Source organism: Lichenostomus cassidix, chromosome 19 (genome assembly GCF_008360975.1).
Source record: "Lichenostomus cassidix isolate B80296 chromosome 19, HeHo_3.0, whole genome shotgun sequence".
Lineage (NCBI taxonomy): Eukaryota > Metazoa > Chordata > Aves > Passeriformes > Meliphagidae > Lichenostomus > Lichenostomus cassidix.
In genome coordinates this window covers 7,238,013-7,260,786 of record NC_139499.1, presented here as the reverse complement: position 1 = coordinate 7,260,786, position 22,774 = coordinate 7,238,013, and the positions used below count along the sequence as shown (strand labels likewise).

At 62.7% G+C, this 22,774-nt stretch overlaps 1 protein-coding gene across 4 annotated transcripts in view; it reads right to left on the bottom strand.

The window, feature by feature from the left end:
• The window catches only part of ABR (ABR activator of RhoGEF and GTPase), a 37,846-nt gene that overhangs the window by 3,033 nt on the left and 12,039 nt on the right, over positions 1-22,774 (bottom strand). For 3 of the 4 annotated variants that reach the window (XM_085078384.1, XM_085078386.1, XM_085078385.1), the window contains exons 2-21: positions 21,182-21,366; positions 16,594-16,698; positions 15,950-16,135; positions 15,461-15,568; positions 14,802-14,862; positions 12,590-12,642; positions 12,307-12,447; positions 11,866-11,987; positions 11,598-11,763; positions 11,362-11,484; positions 11,194-11,269; positions 10,945-11,049; positions 10,411-10,485; positions 10,169-10,266; positions 9,925-10,056; positions 2,403-2,462; positions 2,200-2,309; positions 1,788-1,927; positions 1,189-1,323; positions 825-930 (exon numbers count right to left, since the gene is read on the bottom strand). In XM_085078384.1, coding sequence (XP_084934510.1) covers positions 825-930; positions 1,189-1,323; positions 1,788-1,927; positions 2,200-2,309; positions 2,403-2,462; positions 9,925-10,056; positions 10,169-10,266; positions 10,411-10,485; positions 10,945-11,049; positions 11,194-11,269; positions 11,362-11,484; positions 11,598-11,763; positions 11,866-11,987; positions 12,307-12,447; positions 12,590-12,642; positions 14,802-14,862; positions 15,461-15,568; positions 15,950-16,135; positions 16,594-16,698; positions 21,182-21,366 — 2,287 coding nt within the window. Of the gene's footprint in view, positions 1-824; positions 931-1,188; positions 1,324-1,787; positions 1,928-2,199; positions 2,310-2,402; positions 2,463-9,924; positions 10,057-10,168; positions 10,267-10,410; positions 10,486-10,944; positions 11,050-11,193; positions 11,270-11,361; positions 11,485-11,597; positions 11,764-11,865; positions 11,988-12,306; positions 12,448-12,589; positions 12,643-14,801; positions 14,863-15,460; positions 15,569-15,949; positions 16,136-16,593; positions 16,699-18,349; positions 18,862-21,181; positions 21,367-22,774 lie in introns of those variants that run through there. The other variant, XM_085078387.1, reaches the window with a different exon arrangement.

The following is a 22,774-nucleotide window of genomic DNA, read 5'->3' as shown; positions in this document are numbered from 1 at the left end:
ACATTGCCATGTTAGGAGGCAGCTGTGCTCCCCGGCACAGGCTGCTCATTTGAGCCCTGGCCAGGGGAGCAGATGTGGGAACTGGCTGTGCCCGGTTCTCAGGATGAAAATGGATTTTTCCTTCTCCATCCCCCAGCATCAATCACTTTTTCTGTTTGGTTTTGGCCAAACCAGAGGGGAAAAAAAAAAGGCTTCATGATGCAAGTAACATGAGCCGTGAGCCCCAGTCCTCAAGCTCTGGCCAAGCTTTGTGTGCTGCTGTGCTGCCCTCCCACAGCCCAGTGCCTTCCACAGGCTATGGGCCCCCAGAGAGCCCCAGGCCACGAGTCCCCAGGATCAGATGTGCCTCATCTGGGCCAAGACAAAGCCTGTCAGACCACACACTGCTGCACTCACCCTGGGACAGGTGACACAGGGTGTCACCTGCAGCTCTGGGACACGTCCACAGAGCTGATTATCCCTGGTTCTTGGCCACCTGCTGCTGACAGGTGACACGGATTGTTGCACCTCATTTTCCAAGGGCTACTGCTGGATTGGAGAGAAGGGACACAGAGCACTGTTTTCCTGCTAAGGGGGACACTGCACAGCTCCCAATTGATTCCTGTCCTGTGCTGAGGCCAGCTGCTCCCTGCAGAGCTCATCCAGCCAGCTGCACTCGGGCTGCAGCAGCCAAGAGTTCCATGTTTCCAGAGGTCATGTAGTCCCTGCAGAGCTGACCTGGATCACTGGCCAGGCACAGCACAGGCCCTGCTGGTATAATGGCTGGTGGCCCTGGGTCCCATCCTGCACCTCCCACCTGATCCAGGCAGCCCCTGAGCCATTACCTTTTCAAGTGCTCCAGCAGGAAGAGGAAGGTGATGAGGTTGGGGTCAGGCAGTGAGCGGAGAAGGTGCATCATGCAGTTCTCCTTGGCAGCAGGATCCGAGAGGGCTGGAGGCAAGGAGGGAGAGGGCTCAGGCCAGGGTCTGGTGCAGCAGCAGGACCCCCATGGCCAGATACCCCTGGCAGCCAGTGCATGAGCACTGGGGAACAACACCACGAGCCCTGAGCTGGCCTAGAACCAGCAAGAACAGCCAGGACCGAGTGGGCTGAGCTGGGAAGGACCCTTGGGAGTCCCATCCCGGAGCAGGCAATGCCAAACAGAGCTACGTTTGGGCATCAACCCCTTCCCCATCCCCGAGCCCTTACCAATCCCCTCCATGAAGGCGGGGTAGAGTCTGTCAGTGAGGAGGGGCTCGGGCAGCTCACGGAAGTACAGCTTCAGCGTGCCAGCGATGGCATTGATGTCCATGTCACTCAGCATCACCAGGATGTCCTTGTTATCTGTTCAAAGAACAACCACATGTGAGGCCTCCTGCCCTCCTTCCCCTCTGGGTCTCCACCCGCTGTGTCATTCCAGCTATCCAGACAGGCTGCCAGCTGGAGGGCAGGGACAGCACTGCTGGGTTCACAGCCCCATTAGCCAGGCTGAGGCTGAGAGAAGCCCAGTGGTTCCCGCCTGGCTGTGCAACAGGACGCAGAACGATTTCCAAATCCATTTGCAACGTTTCCCTGACTCAGTGTCTCCCAGGAGCCAGCCAGGAGTGGCGGCAGCTCAGAGGCATCGAGGCACAAACAGGGCTGAGATCTCTGGGTGTTTCTGTCCCTTGTCAACCCCAGCCCCTCCCTAGGCACAGCAGCACATCTGGCACACATGCAATATCCACACCCTGGGCTTGCAGAGGGCTGAGGGCCTCGGTGCCTGTGCACCCTCCCATGGCAACATCAACTTCCCCCAGGACACTCACTCGCATCAAAGACAGCTTTCAACGCCTGGATGTCAGTGGCCACTCCAGAGATCCTGTAGATGCCAACCTCTTCGATGCCCCTCTTCTCCACCTCCTCGATGCACTGGCGCACGATGTAAGGCACCTTGGAGCGCTCACGCCTGGTTCGGGAAGCAGAGCCATCAGCAAAGATTCCCAGGGGAAGCAGTGGCAGCCAGCCCAGCCCTGCAAACCCTGGACCAGGGGCTGGATAGGCATGCAGGTGGGGAGGATGGGAATGGCAAAGGGAACGGGCAAGTCCCCAGCAGAGAGCGAAGGCCAAGCTCCCCGATGGTGGTGGGAGCAAGGGGACACGGTGCAAGGACAGAGCAAGGGGACACGGTGCAACCCCACAGGGACCAGAGCAGATCAGTCCCCACAGCCCTGCATTTACTTTGTCACGACGCTGATTTTGACCCCGAAGACACCCGTCTGCTTCTTGGATGGGGTCCTCTTCAGGCTCATGTCCCTGCTTGTGAATTTCATGGAGAACTCCACCTTGATCTGTGGGAGACAGGGGTTGAGTCCTGGCTGCCATGAAGGCCAGAAGGGGCTGCATTCACAGCGAGGGGCTGTGGGTCCCCCAGCCCCACTTACCCCGTTCATCTCAATCACATCCATGTGCCAGTTTTTCGTCTGCACGGCTTGTGGGTCCAGCTGTGGGGAGAGATGGTCTGTGAGCTCTGTGGGGACACAGCCCCATACCAGCCCTGCTATCATCCCAACCTGGTGGCCCCCAAAGCCCCTGATCTGCAGATGGTGTAGGGCACAGGACAGGCTTATCCTGGGCAAGATGCTGCTCATGACTGGAGGATGGAGAGGTTCCCTTTTGAGGTCCAGGGTCCCTCTGGCTGTGCCCTGAAGCCAGGTGGACTCAGCCCCCCTGTCCTGCCCTCTCCCCAGAGCCCCTGCGAGGCAGTGCTTTAACCCACACCCGGGAAGCAAGAAACTTCCAAGAAATTAGGACTATTTCTGGCGGCAGATTGATGAAACAGAACTAGGCCAGCGTTTTCCATGCAGAAAAACAACATCTCCCCATAGCCAAGGCTATTTATAACCCCTGGGAATGACAGGCTCTGCTATTTCTGGCTTTGGGGCTAGCGGGGGACTCGGTGACGCTGCCCCGGCGCCCGGGTGCTGCGGAGAGGTGCTGGCATTCCCAAGGCCCCGGCACGTGCCGCGGTGGGTTCCGGGCCCCAGGGCTGGGAACAGGCGGGTGCAGCTGCCTTTTGGGGCTTTTTGGTCCCCAGCTGGTTGTATTGATCCGACCCCATCGATCCCTGTAATGCACGGGGCGGGCAGCAGGGCAGAGCCCGGCACTAATGTCCCCTTGGGGAAGGGGATGGGATGTGGGAGCTGGTGGGGACTTCCAGGGCTGGGGACACACAGCTGCCAGGCCACACTTGCGCCGAGCATGCGGGGTCACTCTGCAAGGACATGGGAGTTTCCTGCAGCTGCTGGGTCAGGAGATGCTCTGGGCAAGCGTAAAGATGTCCAGAGCTGCTGCTCCAGCCACAGAGCTGCTGTATCCCTGCCCATAAAGTCATTGCAGGTCATGATGAGGGACACTTTGGAGACCCTCACGTCCCTTCTTGCACACCAAGACCCCACAGTCCCAAGGACAGGATTGAGCTGCCCTGGCTCCTGGCACACAGCCAGCAGGGTGGCACTGCCATATGCCCAGCCCTGTGTCACAGTGAGCCCAAGCAGCTCCTCAGCCACGAGAAAACTGTGGTGTCCAGCAAGGCAGAAATGCTACTGTCTCCAGCAATGGCTCCTGACACAGAGCCCTTCCCAGTGCTCCAGCCCAGCATATGGAAGAGCCCAGCGAGTGCCACGCTGCTTCCTCTGTGCCAGCCCTGCGGCTGCTGGAGAGCAGGAGGAGGAGAAGGAAGGCTGCAGCTGCCCTGGGCTCCCATGGGACTCTGCAGCAGGTCTGGACACTGGGATCACGAGACTGCAGCCAGACCACAGCCAAGCCCAGTCCTGCTGCTCCAGCTCCTTTGTGTTACCCTTCAGCATCACATCCCCCACGGCACTGCCATGCAGCCACTGCAGCCGCCTGTCCCAGGGACCTTCATCCCTTTTCCCCACACATCCCTGTCTCACTCATGGCAGCAGCAGCAAAGCCTCTTCTCCCCCAGCCAGGTCAGGAGCCTCCCTGCTCTGCAATTCAGTTTTAACTGCAACTACCACATATGCCTTCCCCATTCCTCAGATCCCTCTGGCTCCGATGGCCCTGGCAGCTCACATCTGGAAGGGCTTTAGCAGAGCTCTCAAGAAGGCTTTAATAAAATCCAGGTTGGCTGCTGCCAGTGCTTACCCTGAGCATACCACTTCCCTGCAGCCCCCTCCCCCTGAGTGGGCAGAACCATCCCACATAGCCCCCCACAGCAGCCAGCAGGGCCCAAATTTGGGCTAGTTCTGCTGGCACCATGGGCCTGAGCCCCTTTGCAGCTGGGGCAGGTCCCTGTGCACCCCTGAGCCACTGGCTGTGGCCCTGGTGCTCTCTAATCCTCCTGGCCAGCACCCCATGCAGCAGCAGCAGCAGCAGCACACGATGCTGCCACTCCCTGGTTTAAGCAAAGCCGCGTCCAACGCTTCATCTCCAGGCGTGGGAGGATGGACAGGAGCATCCACCCACAGAGCCAGAGCTCCTGCCCACACAGCGCTGGCAACCACCCCATCTCAGCTACCACCACCATCTCCTTCTCCTCCAAAGGGAGCTGCCTTGCTCCAGCAGGGTGCAGGGACATCCCAGGTCATTGGGGAACTCCTGGGCTGGGAGCCCTGGGAACAGTCTCCGTGCCAGCATTGCGCAGGATGAGATGTCAGTTCCTCTTTGGAAGGTCAGATGGCTTCAAACACCAGCCTGTGTCTGGGGAAATGTCTCAGCCAGGTCTGCAGCACCTCTCCAGGCTGCTCCTTCCTGCATCCCAGGGACTCTCAGCCATGGTGGTATCCATGCCCAGGCCAGCATCTGCTGCAGTGCTGCTCTCATCCATGGCGAGGTGAAACACTCTCTGTTTGTTGCCACAGGGATGTGCCATCATCCTGGTTTCCCAAATTATCTGCAAGGGTTTGCTTGTAGGACAAGGCCCCAAGTTGTGAAGGAAAGGCAATGAACATCCTGGCAGCCCTGCAGCACTTTGTGTGTCCTGAGGAGGTCCTGCTGGCACTGATCCCACTCCCTCCTACTGCTTGTCTGGTCCATGGGGCAACTCCAGACTCGAGGTGATGAGGCCACATCCTGGAATTTTGTCCTCAAGACACCTCCAGGTCGTGGCACTGTGACAGAGCCAGGCAGTGCTGGCTGCTCAGAGCTCCAAGGTGGGGAGCTGGGAGAGCTCCAAAACCTCACAGTGGCTCCCCAGGGCCCCGAGCACTGGGATGCTGTAGTGGGGCAGGGGCTGTCAGGCTGGGCATGTCCCTTCCTCACATCTCAGGCCCATGAGATCACCCAACTGTCAGCCTGGGTGAAGCAATTGGGAGCAATCTGGTGACTCAATCAGCGAGGTCATCTCTGCCAGGGCCCCGGGGAGCGGCATCCCAGAGGAAGCTGCTACAGCCAGCATTGCTTCCCATCAGTGTGGCACCCACAGACTCCCCAGCCTGGCCTCCTGTGGCTGCCCTGGCCAGCAGATCCCTCACCAGACCTCCATGCCAGGGAACAGACATTCCCTGAGCCCCCCAGCACCACAGGACAGAGCAGCCCCCACAGCAGCAAACACTGCCAGTGGCAAAGCACAGCCCCCCAAAAAAGCAGTAACTCTGACTGAGAGCAACCTGAGGAGCAGAAGCAGCACCCACAGCCCAGCAGGACCACGCACAGACCTGCTGGGGCCACATCCTGCCCTGCAGCCCCAGGGCTCCCAGCAAGCCAGCAGCTGCAATGGGCACAGGAAATGAAACCCCTTCGTGTTTTGACCCAGCAACAGCCGCCGGGCAGCCTCCCCACAGAGCCCTCGCTGCCCCTTAATCCCCTGTGCGGAGCGGCGGCGGCACAGAATCGAGGTTAATGCCGCTGCGTCACACGCAGCCCCGCTGCTGCCAAACAGAACCCCCACGGGCCCAGGCAGCTCCTGCCCGCAGCCACAGCTGAGCCCCCAGCCAGCAGATCCCTGTGCAGGGGGACTCCACCGAGGGAAACCCCCAGAGACCCCTATGAGGATTTTGGGACCACCTGCAAGGGTGCTGTCCCCCTCCTTTGTCACCTCTGTCACACAGCCCTGCACTCTGTGCTCCCACAAAGACGGGCAGCACTGGCTGATGTGGCTGTGACACAGCTGGGGAAAGCCTGCATGGACCCGGGTTGCAAGAGGGGGGACGCAGGGATGGGGTGCTGTGGCACCCCAGGAACCCAGCCCTGGCCAGCCCAGAAGCATCACTGCCTCCTGGGCAAGCTCCAGGGCTGGGCAGGAGGTTCCCTGCCCTGCTTCTGCAGGACCCCCCTGTGCAAACAGCTCAGCCTCCCTCACCCTGCCAGCACCCGGAGGGAGAGGGAAGGAGAAAACAAACACCTCGCAGGCTGCCAACTGCATTGAAGAGCTCCCAAAGCACCCAAACAGGCTCCGTGCACAGACCCCACAGCGCTCACTCTGCACACCAACAACACAGCCCCCGTATCACAGCCCCCGACCCCACAAAACCACCCGCCAACAAGCCACGGTCACCACGCACAGCAGAGCCCGGCGGAGCCATCCCAGAGCCCACCGCTGTCCCCTGCAGCCACCCCCCGCACCCGAGAGCACCTTCTGCCGGAGCAGTTTGCTGCGCACCCTGCCCCAGAGCCGGGCGCCCGTGTTCGGGGCTCGCTTGCCCTCGGGCTCCTCCACGCCGCGCTCCGGCTGCTGCTCGCCCCCGGGGCCGGGGCTGCCCTCCGGCTGCACCAACACCTCCGTCATCGCGACTACAGCTTCGGCTCCGGCCAGGCGACACGAGGGTGGCCGGGAGAGTCCCCGGGGCTGCGTTAGCACCGCACCCGCATCCCTTCTGCCGGCGGGGAGAGGTCAGCGAGGGCCGGCCAGGGGAGCCCTGCTGGGGCGGCGGGGCGGCGAGCGGGCAGGGCTCATCTTCAGGGTGTGAGCCAGGCTGGCGAGGCGGCGAGGCAGCCCCAAAAACCTCCCTCCCCCTGCGAGGAAGTGACTCAAAGGCAGCCCCCCCCCGGCGGCCCCCACGCGTTTAACTCTCGCCCTGCCGCCCGCCGCCGCTCGGGAGCGCTGGGGGGGCTGCCCGGGCTGCCCGCCGCCGTTATCCGTCGTTATCCGCTGTTATCCCTCTGCCGTTATCCGCCTCGCAGCGCCGGCGGCAGCCGCGGCCCCCGGGGCACTGCCGCTGGCGGCTGCAGCATTCCTGGCTCCGCGCAGGAGCCGGGCTGGCTCTCCTGCTCTCAGCGAGGGGCACAGGGATGAGGTTTTTAGGGTTTGTTGTCATGCCCAGGGACAGCTGGGGACGCCCATGTCCCCTCTGTGTACCCTGGACTTCGTCAGCCCCACTGCCGGGGGGTGATGTGGGCAGGGGAGCACTGGAAGGGTCCGTGCCTGCTGCTTCTCACAGGGACATGGCAAGGTGCAGGCTTGGGGGGACTTGCATTGCCCCCCAGTCCATCCCTCAGCAGCCCCTGGAGTCCATATGGGTCACCTATGGCTCCCTACAGGTCTGGGGTGCCCCAACACCACAAATCTCCCCTGCCAGAGCCTCTGGCAGCCCAGAGAAGGGGACAGACAGCTATTCCCTGAGGGTACAGCAGGCACAATGCCCATGACAACACAGGCTCTGCTTCAACAGCCACATCCCCTCTGTGCATCAAAGGGGCTGAGCAAGGGGATCCTGAGACCCTCTTCATGCTCCCAGTGTCTGTCTCCTGGTGTGCCCCAGGGCATGGGAGCCAGATCCAGCCTCTGCCCTCTGCAATTTGGGCACAAGCAGTCACAGCCTGCTTTGCCCACCAAAACATCCGCCTGCCATCCTGGCACAGCACCATGCACTCCTGCCAGCACCCAGCAGACACAGCCCAGCTGCTGGGAGCAACTGGGACAGCTCAGAGCAGGGCTGAGCCCTGCAGCACAGGGGACACAAGACCCTTGTGGGGACACAAGCTAAGCATGGCAGCCCTACCCCGAGCACAGCACGTTCCAGCCTTAGAAAATGGGGTTAATCACAACAAAACAGGGTTAATGCCACCCAAGAGTTGCACCTTTCCACTGAGCAGCCAGTGGCACACACAGGGTGCCCACCCTCTGCCAGCCACAGGGACAGGGCTTGGGACAGCAGTCCAACCCTCACCACCCTGCAGACCCCTCAGAGCTCATTGCTTGAGAGGAGGTTGATGCCACCTCCAGCCCCTCCATGGACACAACCATGTCCTGTGTGCTGCCAGGATGTGACTCCTGCCCTTGGCATCTCCCCAGCCTCAGGAGGTCCCTGTTGCCCCCACAGAGGGCTGCAGCAGCCCCTCACACACCACCCACTCCACCAGTCCGTGATGCTGTTAAGCTGCTTTTGTGGCCAACCCATGTGCCTGGGCCAGATTAGAGCTGGGCAGTGGGCACAGCACTGGCTGCTGGGGTGTTCAGCTGGGGGTGTTCAGCTGTCCTGGCAGCCCCCAAAACACCACCAGTGCAGCTATGTGGAACCAGCAGGGGCTCGTGATGAGTCCAGGGACCATCCAGGGCAGCATCTCTGCCTGAAGAGCTCAGGGAGAAGGCAAGGGGGCAGCTCTGGGGCTTGACTACAACCCACAGTCCCAGCAACAGCACTGTCCATCCTGCTTCAGCCGTCCTGCCCCATCCCTGCCCCACCATTCACCTCATCCCTGGGGCAGAGGCTGAGCTGTGGCTCTGGGTGAAGGCAGCACAGCCCCTACCCTGACACTGTTTCATCTATCGAGGTCCTCCATGGGATAAGCAGCCCCAGGGCCTTCTCCTCTTCCTTTCTTCCCCCACAACTTTTGCACAGCGGGTACGGGCTGTGCTGTCCCTGTCCCGACCCCCGCATCTCCCAGCATGACTCATGTTTGTTGATCCAGGCTATTTCCGAGAGCGCAGCTGGACTGATCCCCGCGGGACACCGAGCCCCTTCCCTGCCCTGGCCTTCCCACTTGGCCCAGTGCCACCCCCACACCACTGTTTCCTGGGGGAGAGGACAGCAGATGGGTGATTTCAGGTATGGACAAGCCACTGGTGAAGCTGAGCCCTCACCTCCCACCCTGTGCCCCACTCCAGCACTGCTTCCCCACAGCATCCCCTTCCCAGCAGCATTTCCCTGCTGCTCTCTGCTCCCCTGGGACTTGCCCTCAGTTGCTTTCCCACGGAGCAGGCAGCCAGGATGGGCCCTTTGAAGTGGCCCTGGGTGGAGGGCTGTGTCCCAGGCATGACACTGTCCCCAGCACAGCCAGGAAGGCGGCCAAGCTGGGGTGCTCACCAGGAAAACACAGGGACAGCCCCATCCCTCCTGTGTCCCCCTGCCCCGGGCTTCCCTGCAGCCTGGCCAACAGGAGTGCTGGGGGAATGTGGGGTCTGGGGGCTGCCTGCCCCCCCCTCCATCCTCCTGGTCCTGCTCACCTGGGAGCATCTCAGGGCAGCCCAGGCCTCCATCCTCCCTGCCTGGCAACCGCCAATCAGAGGTGGCTCAGCCGTTGCCCTGGAAACCCCTGTTGCCATAACAGCAGCTGATGGAGGCACAGGGAAGGCAGATGGTGGCAGAGGGGGACACAGGAGGGACAGGGGGCTGCACATGCAGAGCCCTCCCTGGGGCAGCTGCCAACCCCTCCCTGCAGCCCCCTGGGGCCACAGCATAGAGAGCAGTGGAACGGAAACTCTTCCAGCCCAGCTGGGGCTGGATGCACCTCTGTGGGGTAGTTCTGGCTTGGCCACCACCACAGGGCCCCTCTCACTTTGTCCCACCTTCTCCTGCAGCCACTGTGCCCCAGGACCATCACCCCCCATGCCTGATGCCCACCCACCTCACTGCCTTCAACCCCACAATTACTGTACCCTACTCCCAAAAGAAGAGCTGCCCATTCCAGGCATCACTCCAGGACAACCCTCCCAGCCCAGGTGCTGGGCCCCAAGGGGTCCACTTTTTGATGAGAGGATGCTCAAAAAGCCCCAATGCATACCTGGATCTGCCCCTTGCCCATGATCTTGTCCACAATTTCGTTGTTGTCCTTGTTGAGTTTGGTTTTGTCATAGCACTTCTCATAGCACAGGATGCGCAGGGACTGGGAGCCCTCCAGCTCGATTTCAAACTCCTGCAGTGTGGAGGGAGAGTGGCTCAACCCCAGCAGCCCAGAGCAGCTCCAAAACTGGACTTGAAGGGAAATGGGGAGCACAGCCCCCTCCCTGCATTCCACCCTCCCTCACCTCATTCCACTGCGGCTCCGTGGTGTCCCGGAACACCCTGGTCTTGGCTTTGCTGACAAAGTAGCCAAAGGAATCCACCTCCAGTGTGCAGTAGAGGTCTGGGGGAGCAGACACCACTCAGCACCTCAGGAACATCCCCACCATCTCCCAGGGGACCACTGTGGGCAGAGCGGGGCCACGTGCTGGACCCCAACTCTTCTGAGCCCACCAGCCCCTCTGAGCAGGGGGGCACCCACACTTACTGGCTGACTGCTTGAAGCCCTTGGCAGAGTGGACGATGACGTGGAGGAACCCGTAGAGCCCTGGGGACTCATCATCTGCAGCAGGAGAGCAGAGACTGTGTCAGGGTCTGGGGCTGGCCATCCTCAAGGCAGCCTTTGCCACCTTTGCCACAGCGAGCACGAGGTGCCTGCAGTGACACCCAAATGCCCCCAAACCCATGGAGGGACATCCCTAAGTTCTACATCCCCCACTGACAGACATCCCAAGCTCTCCTGCTGCTGGACAGCCCTGAGGGAGGTTCCCAGTGGCACTGGCTGGGTCTCACCCTGGGGACACTGGTCCTGCCCAGCCCACAGGGGTGCTGGAGAGAGATTAAAGACAGTTCTGTGCTGCAGCCGGGATTGTGCTGCTGCGAGCCCGACGCCGCTCCAGCAGTGCCACCTGGTGGGAAGCTGTCCCCTGCACAGCAGGGTCCCTGCTCCAGACCAGGGACCCCACAGCTCCTGCCCGGCATCACCCCGAGCAAAGCAGGACCCAGCCCAGCAGTCACTCACCGTCCTTGTTGCTGGTGACAGGGATGTTGTGGACAGTGCGGAGCTTGAAGCAGGATCCCGTGAGCACCTGCAGCTCCACCGAGCTCAGGACAAAGGCTTGGAGGTCTGGGAGAGAACAGAAGTTTCAGAGAGACAGAGCCAGTGATAGTCATGGAGACTGGAGAGCACCAGCCTGGGATCCTATGGGATCTCTTGTGGCCCCTGGCAGGGCCAGGAACCCCAAGAGAGCCTTGGCAGTCCCAAACTTACCCTTTTTCTGCAGCCTCTGGATGGCCTCCCTCCACTCGGACCGCTCGTAGTCAGAGGAGAGCAGGAAGAGGTAGCTCTGTAAGAGAGGGGGAAGTGTAAGAGGGGGCGGGCTGTGTGCAGGCAGGGCTGAGCCTTGCCCCAGCCCCGGCCCCAGCCCACCCTCCTCACCTTCCCGTTGCGGTTGTGGATGCGGAAGGGAATGGCAGGTGAGTTGAGGAGCAGCCAGAATTCATTCTCAAACATCTTCTTCTTGAGGCGCTCGATGGCACGGCTCTGCCCCTTGTTGGCTTTCTGCAGATGGGGAGCAGACAGGACCTTTCACAGCTGCCCCTGTCCCCCATGTCCCATCCCTGACCCTGAGCAGGGCATCCACCCCGACAGCAAGTCCCACACCCTTCTCTCACCTCCTTCTGCACCTCGCTCTTGATGGCTGAGATCTTCATCTTCATGTCCTCCAGCTCATGGTCAGGGATGACATGGACCTGCGGGCAGTGCTCTGACTCCTCCGGCGAGGGGAACACCAGATCAGCCAGGGGCACATACCACTTGCAGTCATACTGCTGGTGCTTCCTGCAGACAGCACAGATGCTGAATGACCCCTGACCCCCTCCCAGGCCACCGGAGGACAGGAGGGTTGTGACACATTCACCCCATGCCCAGCACCCTCCTTACCCCACTGCTGTCTTCTTCAGCTTGGCACAGAGCAGCACGTCGGTGAAGAGGAAGACGTGCCGCAGCTTCCGCGAGCCCTCCGACAGCTCCACCAGGAAGCCATCCTTGACAAGCTGCCGGGTCTGCAGGGCAGAGGGGCTGCCATGAGACAGGGCAGGGAGCAAAGGCCAACAATTCACAGGGAAAGGCTGGCAATCCTGTCTTTGTCTCTGGCTCAGCCACCAGAAGTTTGGGAAAGTCCATGTCCCCTATGTTAGACAGGGCACCAGAAAGCAGCAAGGACCAGGTAGAGCCCTAACCTTGTGCTCAGAACTGTATCTGGAGGAATTCAACTCCAACCCAGGCACCGTGGAGCTCCTCAGGGCAGAGACACCAGCCAGGGGCTGGCAGAGAGCTCAGCCCTCACCCTGTGCCCAGCCACTGCCCAGACCACGGGCTCACCTCGCCCTTGGGGGTGGTGACTGCTGTCCTCCGGGGGTCAATGTCCTCATTGATGCTGGACAGGAAGTTCTGTGAGATGCGGAGGGCGTCCTGCAGCAGTGGGTAGTCAGGGTGGTCAGCTGGGGTGTGCTTGAGGAGGTCCTGGATGGAGACAGACACAGCTGAGCAGCTCGAAAGCACCCACCCTGGAGAGACCTCAGCAGCACTCCTCACAGCTGCAGATCCCCAGGAGCAGCAGATACAGAGCCACCCACACCCTCCCCAGGACTGGCATCACACTCACATGCAGGACGAGGGTGCTCCGTGTCACACGGTCGATAGGTTTGTACAGCAGCGCTGAGGGGAGAGACAAGGTGTCAGCAGCCACCCCTGGCTGCAGCTCTGGCCCCTCTCCCACCTGTCAGAGCCAGCACTGCATCCCACGGGGGCAAGGAGGGGAGTCCAGAGAGCCCCTGTGGTCTGCACAGAGCTCTGGGAGAGCATCTGGGGTCTGTTCTACACAGAGCCAGCAAGCAGGAGCATCGTGGTACTGCCAGGAGCAGCAGGGAGCCACCAGTGCCACCGCCCAGTGTCCTGCCGTGCTGGGGACACGAGGAACCACAGCCAGGCTGGTGTGTGCTGGCGGGTGCTGAACACCACTCTGACTGCAGGATGGGATGTCCCACCATGACTGTGCCACCACAGGATGGGGACAGCCCTCTGGAGGGCAGGGCCTCCCCGGGAGAGCTGCACCCACGCTTGCTGTGTGGTGGCTGTGGAGCGGAAGAACCGCTCGTCATCCCCAGCAACTTTTTCAGTTTCCCTTTTGGCTAAGTGGTGGGTCCTGTCCCTGCCCTGCCCTCAGCAGGCCCTGCCACCCCACGGGACACCCTGTACCCACCTCTGCACCACCCCAGCCAGCCCTGGGTGCAAAGGGGACCTAGGCTGCTCTAGCAGCAGCAAAACCCCCACTGACACAAAACACCAGGGCCAAGGCATTGTCCCAACATCACTGCCCCAAGTCCCTCCCTGCAGCCCCCTGTGACTGCACGTGAGGCCCCACACAGGGCAGGGGGGCAGAGCTGCTTCACACATGGGGGACAGACAACCCCTTTCTCCTTTCTCCTGCCACACACCCTCCCAGCAGGAAACAGCCCTGGAGGCTCTTCCAGAGGCACATTGCAGTGGAAGCAGACAGACCCTTCTCCTCAATCCCCAACTCTTTGGGCAGGCAAGGCACAGAGCCCACTCACAGTGCTGTTCCCCGTGCCTGGCCACAGTCATGTCTCCCCAGGCTGCTTACAGCCCGGCTGATGTCTCTGGATTTTCCCTTCACTATGGAGCACTTCCCCAAACTGCCAGGGCTGAGAACGGCCAGGTTTCGGGCCGTGGGAGAGGGGAAAAGGTGCCACCTGCTCACCCTGGGCTGAGTGGTGGGGGGTTCTCATCCCCTTTATCCCAAAGTCCTGCCTCATGGCAGTGGGGGTGAGCAGGGGGTCTCTGCCCAGGAGCTGAGGATGTCAGCCTGAACCCTAAGCAGAGGCTGCACCCCCACAGCTCTGTGCCAGAGGGTAAAACAAGAGCTCTGCTCCCTGTGACAGCCAGCAAGAACCCTGCTCTGGGATAAAGGGTGACAGGCAGGGTGTGCCCCCTTTTCCACCATCCTAGACCCACAGGAAGGATGGACCCTCCTGCTGCCATCCCTACAGGCACATGCAAAGCTCCAGAGAGCCCTGGGAGGGGCTGTCCCACCACAACGGGGGAGCAGCAGGCTCCTTGTCTACACAGTCCCACCAGCCTGGGATCCAGGGGCAGCAGCAGGCAGGGATGCCCGGTGCCTCTCCCCCCAGCCACGGACAGATGGACATTCCAGCCCCACGGTGCTCACAGCCTCCAGCAGGCAAACGGGGACCCCTCCCCATCGCCACCCACCCGGCACAGCCCCGGCAGAGGAGTCCCCCAGCCCAGCTCCCTGTGTCCCACCACCGGCAGGATCCCCTGCCCGGCGGGGACAGCGAGCGCGTGGCTGCGTGTGCCGGAGCCAAGATGATTCAATCGAGCCTGGAACAAAGACGCTCCCAACTTCAGCCTGCAGAGCACGACGCAGCCTCCACCCCCCGGCAAAGACAGGCAGCCCCGCGGCATCACCCCCCAGCGGCACCCCAATTCGGGGCCGCCCCGCTCGCCTCACCGTAGGTGCAGTTACAGCAGAGCCGGACAATGACGAGGATTTCCATGGCAGCCCCGTCTCCACGCAGCCATCGCTGCCGCCCGGCAGCAGCTCAGCCCGGCTGCGGCACGGCACGGCACGGCACGGCACGGCACGGCACCGGCCCCTCCGCACAGCTCCCGGCACAGCCGCGGGCGGGGAGGAGCGGTGGGCAGGGGCTGGGGGGCTGCCGCACGCCCCCAGCATCCTAAAGAGCCGCGACCCCCTCCCCGCCGGCTCCGCGCACACAAAGGGCTCAGCAATTCATCCACCAAAGGCTCTGTCCCCCTCCCCACGCCCGCCGTACCCTCCATGGTGACGGACGTGTGGCTCTCCTTCGAGTCCTTGGGGCCCTTCACCTTCAGCTCCTAGGGAGGGAAAGGCCCATCAGCGTAGCCCGTGGGGGGCAAGGTCACCACTCAAGGACATGGGGTGCCCCCCACCCTCCCTGCACCCTAATATCTCCCCCCGGCCCCAGCCTGGCCATGCTGGAGGCCACAGGTGGGTGCTGCCCGGCTGGGAGCAGCTCTGGCTGTGCCCAGCAGCTGGGACACGGTGGGGATGCCACTGAGCTGCACAGCCCTGATTGCTCCTGGGCTGGAGGGACAAGGGAGGCCAGTTTGTAGCCATGGAGGTCCCCATTTCTGTAGGGGATCCAGGCATGGAGATGCAGGCAGCAGGAGATGAGCCACAGGTGCTCAGCACCACTGACACTGGATTGGGTGGTGACAGCACAGGCTGAGCCCAACCTGGGCTTGCACAAGGTGGGGGACAAACTCCTGCAATTCCCAAAGACCACCAGCACAGCCACCAGTGGCCCAGCCCTTGGGGACAGTCCCTGCGAGTCCCCAGGGCAGGGAGAGCGTCTCCCCGGGGCAGAGATGGCCAGCTTAGCCACAAGGACACTATTCTGTGCCATGTGCTGGGACAGCCCTGTCCCACTGGCACAGCCCCATCCCAGCTCACCTCTGAGATCTTCTGGAACTGGTAGTTGCTCTGGCTGCACTTCTCTGCCGTCTCCAGTGCGATTTTGTAGTTATCCACAAAGGCCTTGTAGACCCCCAGCTGGCTGGCCTGTGGGGAGTGGGGGTTAGCTGGGCACCAGCAGGGTGCTGAAGCCCCCCCCAGCACCCAAGAGACACTGACCAGAGCTGTCCCCTCCTGGCAGGACCCTCTGCCAGACCACAGCCAGCCAGGGGTCACATGCTTGGCTGATGGTGGAGTTGCTGCTCAGCCCTGTTGCCTCCATAAACCTCCAAAATCCAGCGGAGAGATAACAAGTGCCTGGACAGCAGAAGCTGAAGCTACAGCACTTCAACCTGCCCTCTCCTCCTCTCCCCAGCATGGTCAAGGCACCCACAGGCACAGCCCCTGCTTGCATCACAACTCCAAACTCATCACAGCTCCAGCCCTTCTCCTCTTCCAAGTGAAGCAAGACCCGGGGAAGGCGCATACCAGCTTCTGGAAGAGGTGGCCCATGGTGACGTTGCTGTCCCACTGCTGCACCTTCGGGCACAGGCTGTCGTAGAACTCCTTGTGGATCTCATAGATATCCTGGATCTTGTAGAAAATCGTCTCGATCTGCTGGAGGGTGAGGACAGGCTGCGACGTGGTGGCTGTGGCCTTCAGTGGCTTCATGGGCTGCCGAGGAAGGGAGAGTGGTTGAGATGAGGGCTAAGAGGGGAACGCTGGGGATGAGAAGGATCTGAGCTAGCAGCGAGGGCTGCCCAGGACAGATGGACCAAGGCTGGCAGCTGGACCAAGGGACACTCCAGGCTCGTGCATCCCTGGACTTCCCCACGGCAGTGATGACCCTGTGTTGTGCAACAGTGTCTCGCCATGAAGGTCAACAAGTCCACAAGAGGAAGCAGGGCTATAAATATGTCCCCAAAAGGGACATGGGCAGCAGGGGAGGTGAGATGGGGATAGCCAGGACAGAGCAAAGCTGGCTCTGGTGTGGCTTCTGGAGCTTTGTTCCCAACCTAGGCCAACCTGCCTGGGGGAAGCTGTCCTGGAAGAAATGACTCACTCCATCCATCCATCCATCCATCCATCCATCCATCCCTGTAGGGGGTGTCCACTCTGGGGGCTGTGCTCACCAACAAGAGGGCCTCCAGCTGGTTGATGTAGATCTCCTCACTGGCCAGGAAACCAGAGAGCACCAGCTTCCGCATCTCCAGGCCTTTGCCAGCATCCCGCTCGCCCTGCAGAACACAGCAAGGAGCCTGGCTGAGCCAGCAAGTGGCACAGGAGGAGACCCCTCATCCCACCAACCCATCCCCACGCGGGCACATGTCCCTGCCAGTGCCAGGGAAGCTCTGTGGCAAGTGCCCGATGGGCAGCAGAGCCGTCTGGAGCCAGCTGGGAAAGCCACGAGCTGTGCTGGCTTCTCTCCCCTCCCTGCTCCCGGCTGGCCACGAGCCCGGCGCCACTGGCAGTGCTCCAGGATGGCGCACGGCATGGCAGGACTCTCCCAGGGCAGAGTCCAGAGACGCCCAGTGAAATCATGCTTGGCGCTGGATGGTGCTGCCACGTGACGCGGCACCACCCTTTCCCTCGGCGGAGGTTTCCCTAGCAAAGTGCCACCCCAGCAGTGGCACTGGGGCAAGTCTGAGTGCCAAGGTCTGCTGCAGCACTGATGCTCCCATGGTGTGACCCTCATGGCAGGGACATGGCCACACTGGGGGGCTCTGGGACCCTTAGCGAGGCTCTGCCAGTGCCCAGGCATGGACACCCCAGCCCTGGACCATCCTTGGTCATGCCTTGGCCTCTCCCCTTAAAAACCACACTTGAGGACCTGGCTTTGCCACCCAGACAGGGGCCAAGCAGAGCCATGGGCGCATCACCGTGGGCCATGAGCCATTCAGGATGGTTTGGGAGGGACATTGGTCCTGTCTCACCTCTCCCCATGCCAGCCCTGACTGTTGTGCCAGGGGAGATGGCAGCTGCAAACACCTGGGGGAACACAGCCCCAGGGTGGGCATGGCTGTGGATCATCACCTCCCTGCCCCACTCTAGCATCCATCAGCCAGCCCTGAGAGCTGCTGTGACAACCAGAGTGTCCACCCTGCCAGGCTGCCCCATTAAGGCTGGGCCACGGCGAGCAGCGCAGCAGGAGGGTGTGCGGGGGGGCCAGTTTTATTCACTGGGAGCTCGTGGGCTCTTTGCCACAGATTAGTCACGGGCTCTTCCTGCTTCCCCCAGCCTGGGCCCTGCGCAGGAGCTCAGGAGATAAGAGGCCCACCCATGCCCGGGGCCTGCACACCCCATGGGGACAACGTCAACTGGACCCCTGTGACCCACAGCAGTGACTCTGAATCAGGGCACTGCAACTGCCCCAGGAGACCCCAGGGAGAGCAGGGCCAGAGCCCTCTTCCAGCACCCAGGCACCCCTGGCAGGGTGGGCACGAGAAGGATGCTGAGCTGCACCTGCCAGCACAGGGGTCTCCCCAGGTCTGCCCCCCATCTCCGTTTTGGGACTGTTTAGGAGTTTGTGGTTGGCCAAGAGTGGGGCAGAGTGTGAAACCAGCTCCTTCCTGAGCATCCGGTGCAGCTCTGCTGAGCCAGACAGCCCCCACCGAGCAGCACGTGTGGCCTTACTGCCCCCTTGGAGGACAGCTGGGTGGTCACCCCAATCTGAACCCTCCACACACCCCAAGCCCCTGGCCACCAGCAGTCCTGGGGAAGTTATGGGGCCGCAGTGATGCTCCCGCTGCCCCCAGCTCTGCCCCCCGCCAGCACCCACCGCATCGCTCCAGGAGCTGTCCCAGCACCGGGACATCACCAGCAGCAGCGAGACGCCCCTCGTCCCACACCCTCTGCCCAGCACGGGAGCAGGGTCCCCCCGCTGCCCACCTTCTCGCCGGCCGAAAACGGAGACACGGGGCTGGTGGGGGTGCCTGGCTCAGAGTCATCTTCATCCTCCAGCACTTTATCCAGGTACCCTATGGCCTCCTCTTCCTCCTCCATGGCCGGCCGGGCAGCGGGGCGCACAGGGGACCCCACAAGGCTCCAGGCGAGGGGCTCACGCGGCCGAGCCGTCCCAGCCTGACTCAGCTCTGGCCGCAGGCCACCACCGCGGGATGAAAGGAGCCATTATGGGATCCCCGGTGCTCCAGCCTGACCCAGCTCCGGCCTCCCAGTCCCGGGCGGCCCGGGCGCTCCCGGCGCGGCTGCTGAGCCGCGGCGGCGGGGCTCCGGGCTCGGCAACGCGGCGAGCACAGGGCCAGCCCGGCTGTCGCTGCGGGCCGGCTCGGCTCGGCTCGGCTCGGCTCGGGGCCGGGGCGGTGCAGGGGCCCGGGCGGTGCAGGGGCTGCTGCCCGCGCCCTGCGCCCCAGCCGGCCCCGCCGCTCCGCCCTGCGCGCTCCTACAGGAAATGCTCTTCGGCGCTGGAGGTGGGGCTGCTCCGCCGCCGGAGCCCGACTGTGGTCAAGGCTGGGGCGAGAGGCTGCCGCCTTCCCCAGCCGGGTTTAGCGACGTGTGTCCAGCCAGACCCGCGGGGAGGAATCCCCTGCCGGGACCCCCGCGGGATGGGGGAGCATCCCCTCTGCCGTGGCCCCCTGGATCCCTGTCCCGTGGGAAGGCAGAGAGTTGGACCATGGGGATTGCACCAGCGAGAAGTGACCTTGGAGGGCAGCAGCATCACCAGGGCCCACAGGGGGACGTGGCTCTGCACCCCCAGAGGGTACCAGACCTCTCCCTGTCCCAGAGGGGACTTGGGGCAGTGTCACACAGCTGTGGTGTTCACACATATCTGCCCCACATCCCTCAGGGACCAGCTGGCACCCCACTGCTGCCCAGCCTGGGCATCACCAGGGCAGCCAGGACATGGGGACACCAGCAGTGCTGGGACACTTGACAGGGACACTGTGGGCCTTGGCAAACGGGACAAGAGCAGGCTGGAGGAGGGGACACTAACACAAGAGCTGCTTCAGCAGTTCCCCCCAGGCTCCTCAGAAGCAAAAGGGGAAGCAGTGGCTGCATGTGCTCTGCCCACAGGAGCCATCTCTCCTCCCTGCAACAGACTCCTGCTGTGACATGTGGGCAGGGACACACACTCAGGGACTTTCCAGAGATTGTGTCCAGCCCTGTGTCCATGTCACAGCTCAGCCTTTGCCCAACACGGCCAGGTCCCCAGAGTGGGGAATGCTCCCTGTCCAGAAGAATGCTACCCACAGTGCCAAACCCAGCAGCAGGGGCTGGGACACCACTCCACACCACGACCTCATGTTTCCCAGGTGGGAGAGGGAGGGTTAAGATGTGTCTGCACCCAGACAGCCCCCAGATGTGGTTACAGTTGCCCCAGGAGCTTGCAAGACCAGCTGCTCCACCAGAAACCTCCTCCAGCCCTCTCAAAGGCAGTGACACCAGTCCTGCCTCACTGGAGGAGAGCAATGGGGTGAACCTGGTCCTCTGTGCCACCAGCCACACAAGCACAAGCCTGTGGCCCTGACAAGGCTGGACACACAGTGCTGGTGTCAGAGGCTGCTCTGCCAAGCCCCAGCACAAGCAGCTCCAGATAAAGACATGGAGGCAGAGCTGGCACTGAGCTCCAACACTTCCCAATCCTGTCAGTGACAACCAAGCCAACATTCCTGCCTGTGCCCAGACCCAGCGTGCCCCAGCAGCCCTCAGGGACACCCCTCTGCCAGCATCTCCCCCAACCCTGCTCCCCAGAGCCATCCTCTGCTACCCCTGCTGGCCTCGGGATCAGAGCCCAACGCTCACAGCAGTGTCTGGGCTCGCTGGAGTGTCAGGGCTGGGGCTCGAAGGGCTGCGCTGGGATACAAGGAGCCCTAAGCCCGAGTGGTTTAGAGCCAGCTCCGGGAGCGGGTGGAGAAGGGCAGCACCCTGCTCTGCCTCCCCAGGGGCGCTGGGTGCCGGGATTACGATGCTGCGCAGGACGACCCTGGGGAGGAAGCCACACCTCTCCCTCTTCTGCCTCAGCATCCGGGTCAGGAGCTTAACTCTTTCCATGACAAAAATAAAACTTCACTTTTCCCAGCCCGGGCAGCGGCAGCGCCGGGCGATCCCCCAGCCTGGGGCCGTGCGGTTGCTCCCTGCACCAGCCCCGAGGGGCCAAGGCATCTCCCTAGACCCCATCGCTCCCGGGCGTTATGGAAACTTTCATTCCGGAAAAAAACTCACTTTTTTCCCCTTTGGATCCCGCCCCGCAGCTCTCCGGGCATCCCTCCTGTGTAACACCCCGGGAAAACCGAAGGGCTTTCCAGGGATGCGTTCGGAAGAGCAGGGGTTACATCTAAGCTGTCCAGAGCGAGAGGGGGGCACTCTGTGTCCCCACCCCTGCTGGTGACTGGTCCCCGAGTGCCACTAGATGGAGCCGGCAGCCCGGCGGAGCCGCTGCGCCCTGTCCCCAAGGGCTGCCGGAGATGGAGACCCCAGGAACCCTCTGCTTCCAGCAAGCTGCCGCCGCGGGACCCCCATCTCCGGCCAGCCCATCCCCTCCCGGCTCTGCCACCGGCGCGGCGGGGCAGGGACACAGCGTGTCCCCCAGGCATGGCATCCCCCGAACTGCTGCTCCCCGGCGCCCAGAGCGCCACGGCCGGCAGGAACTGGGATGCACAATCCCGCAGGCTACAGCAGCACCAGAGCACCCCAAACACCGCGGACACCCAAACCCCTGACCTCCCCCAGCCCCGTGCAGAGCCCCGCGCCACCAGCACCTACCCCTGTGCCAAGGCCATCGGTGGGCGTGGGCGACACACCATCCCCGCTCTCCTGGCCGCGGGCGCTGAGCTGGGGGGACATGGTGGGCGACTCATCGATGTAGGGCATGGTTTCCGAGCCCTCCGGCAGCGCCTTGGGCTCCTCGTTGCCCTCGGCGTCGTACTCGTCCGCACCATAGTTGAAGTCTGCCAGGGTAAGAGAGGGTGGCCGTGAGCAGCAGGCAGCGGAGATGTCACCGTGTGACACCACAGCCACCCTGCCCAGCCTGTGGTCACCCGCGGGCGGCTGACCCCGCGTCCCAGGGCCACTCCCGGACACACGTGCCTGTACCCAGAGCCTCGCTGCCTGCTCAGCCAAGCGGGCAAGAAGACATCACATCGCAGCGAGCATCCTCGGCCCCGCAGGCATCCTCTGCTCGACACACTTCCCTATATTTGAATAATTAACGGAACCGAGAGGCCGACGGCCTCGTCTGCGCGGGGACAGCTGCTCTGCCAGACGCTCCAGCCCCATGCAAGGGGCTCTGCCCTGCCTGCCCGCCGGCCACCATCTCTGTGCCATCCCCCGGGGAGAGCTGAGCTGGGCTGGCGGCCACAGCCGCCGTCCTCCCCGCTTCCCCATGCCCACACTCCTCGGAGCGTGGGAATGAGTGCCAGGACGCCTGGACCGCAGCACGGAGGGCAGTGCCACCTCCGTCCCTGGCAGAAGGGCTCCACGGCAGCTCGGCCCGAGATGAGGGACCCGAGGGGGCTGCATTCCTGCATCCCCCAGCGCAGGATGAGGCTCTCACCCCCCAGAACAGCACCTATTTTTGGGTGCCCCACGCTGACCCACACGCCCCCATCACCCGTGACCCAGGGGAAGCCATTTCGGGGAGCCAGAGCCCCAAGAGGGAGGGAGAGTTGGGCTCCAGGGTCTGCAGTGGGTCCCTGGGGCGCAGCGGGGGACCGGGGTACATCCCAACCTGTTACCATGGGAACGGCAGCGGCTCGGTGGCGGCGGGAAGAGGTGGCTGCAGCAGCCCCGAGATGCTGACAAAGGGGAGGGGGAAGGGAGCCCGGCTGCGGCAGGGGAGCCATGGGGTGCAGCCAGCACCCCCCACCCCGTGCCTGCAGCCAGGACCCCCTCGGCAGCTCCCAGAGAGGCAGTGGGCTCATCCAACACGACCCTGATCCCATGCCAGCCCTGCACTCCCCTCCCATCCAGCAGCCCGTGGATCCCTGGAAGCCACATCCCCACAGGCTTCCTGGGCACAGACACTGGGGAGAGCCCAGCTGAGACCCCAGCTGATAATCTGGCCAAAATGGGGTGCAGTGGGGTTGGAGCAGCCATCCCAGACCAAACCCCACACTGCTGCCACTTCATGTCCCCATGGCCCTGCCATCCTGGACAAGGACTCCCCTGGCTCCCACCAACACCACTCAGCACATTAATATTACATCCTGCTTCTTAGGGAAAGTGGATAAATCTTTAAATCAAAGAGCACTGTGAAGTGTGCTCAAGCCAGGAGCCCTGCCAGTGCCAGTGGGAAGGGATGGGAAATCCCATCCTGCACCTGAGGGGTGTTGGAGCAGAGCTGTGACATGGGCCAGA